A 466-nucleotide genomic window follows, 5' to 3' on the forward strand; every position below is an offset into this window, starting at 1 on the left:
AAGCTGCTGCTGCACGGTGAGGGAACCGTTGTCATGGTGGAGGCGCGCGCGGTTGTTCAAGGGCTCCGGTCTGCTGCTGCTGCTGCTGCTGCTGCACTCCTCCTCTAGCAGCAGCTGCTGCTGCCGCAGCAGCAGCTGCTCTGCAAGGGGCCTCCAGAAGCTCTCGCCCAGCAGCTGCGTCTGCTGCATGTTGCTGCTGCAGCAACCAGAGACCCATGAGGGGAACAAGAACGACAGCAGCAGACTTGCTGCTGCTGCTGCTTCTGCTGCTACTTGTGTTGCCGATGCTGCTGCTACTTGGACTGCTGCTGCTACTTTGGCTTCAGTTGCTGCTGCTTCGGAAGCAGCCACGGCTAGCGAGGCTACTGCTGCTGCTGCTGCTGCTGCTGCGGCTGTTGCTGCGTCCGCTTTCTCTGTGGCTGCTATTCCCGCTGCTGTAGTTTGTCCTGCAGCATCTGCTGCTGTG

At 60.9% G+C, this 466-nt stretch overlaps 1 protein-coding gene across 1 annotated transcript in view; it reads right to left on the bottom strand.

Moving 5' to 3' along the window:
* The window catches only part of EMH_0071420 (uncharacterized protein), a gene marked incomplete at both ends in the record, with an annotated part of 3,902 nt that overhangs the window by 2,712 nt on the left and 724 nt on the right, over window positions 1–466 (bottom strand). The window contains one exon of the mRNA XM_013499094.1: window positions 16–464. Coding sequence (XP_013354548.1) covers window positions 16–464 — 449 coding nt within the window. The remainder of the gene's footprint in view (window positions 1–15; window positions 465–466) is intronic.

This window comes from Eimeria mitis, genomic scaffold (assembly GCF_000499745.2).
Source record: "Eimeria mitis Houghton genomic scaffold, Emh_scaff3988, whole genome shotgun sequence".
Taxonomy (NCBI): domain Eukaryota; phylum Apicomplexa; class Conoidasida; order Eucoccidiorida; family Eimeriidae; genus Eimeria; species Eimeria mitis.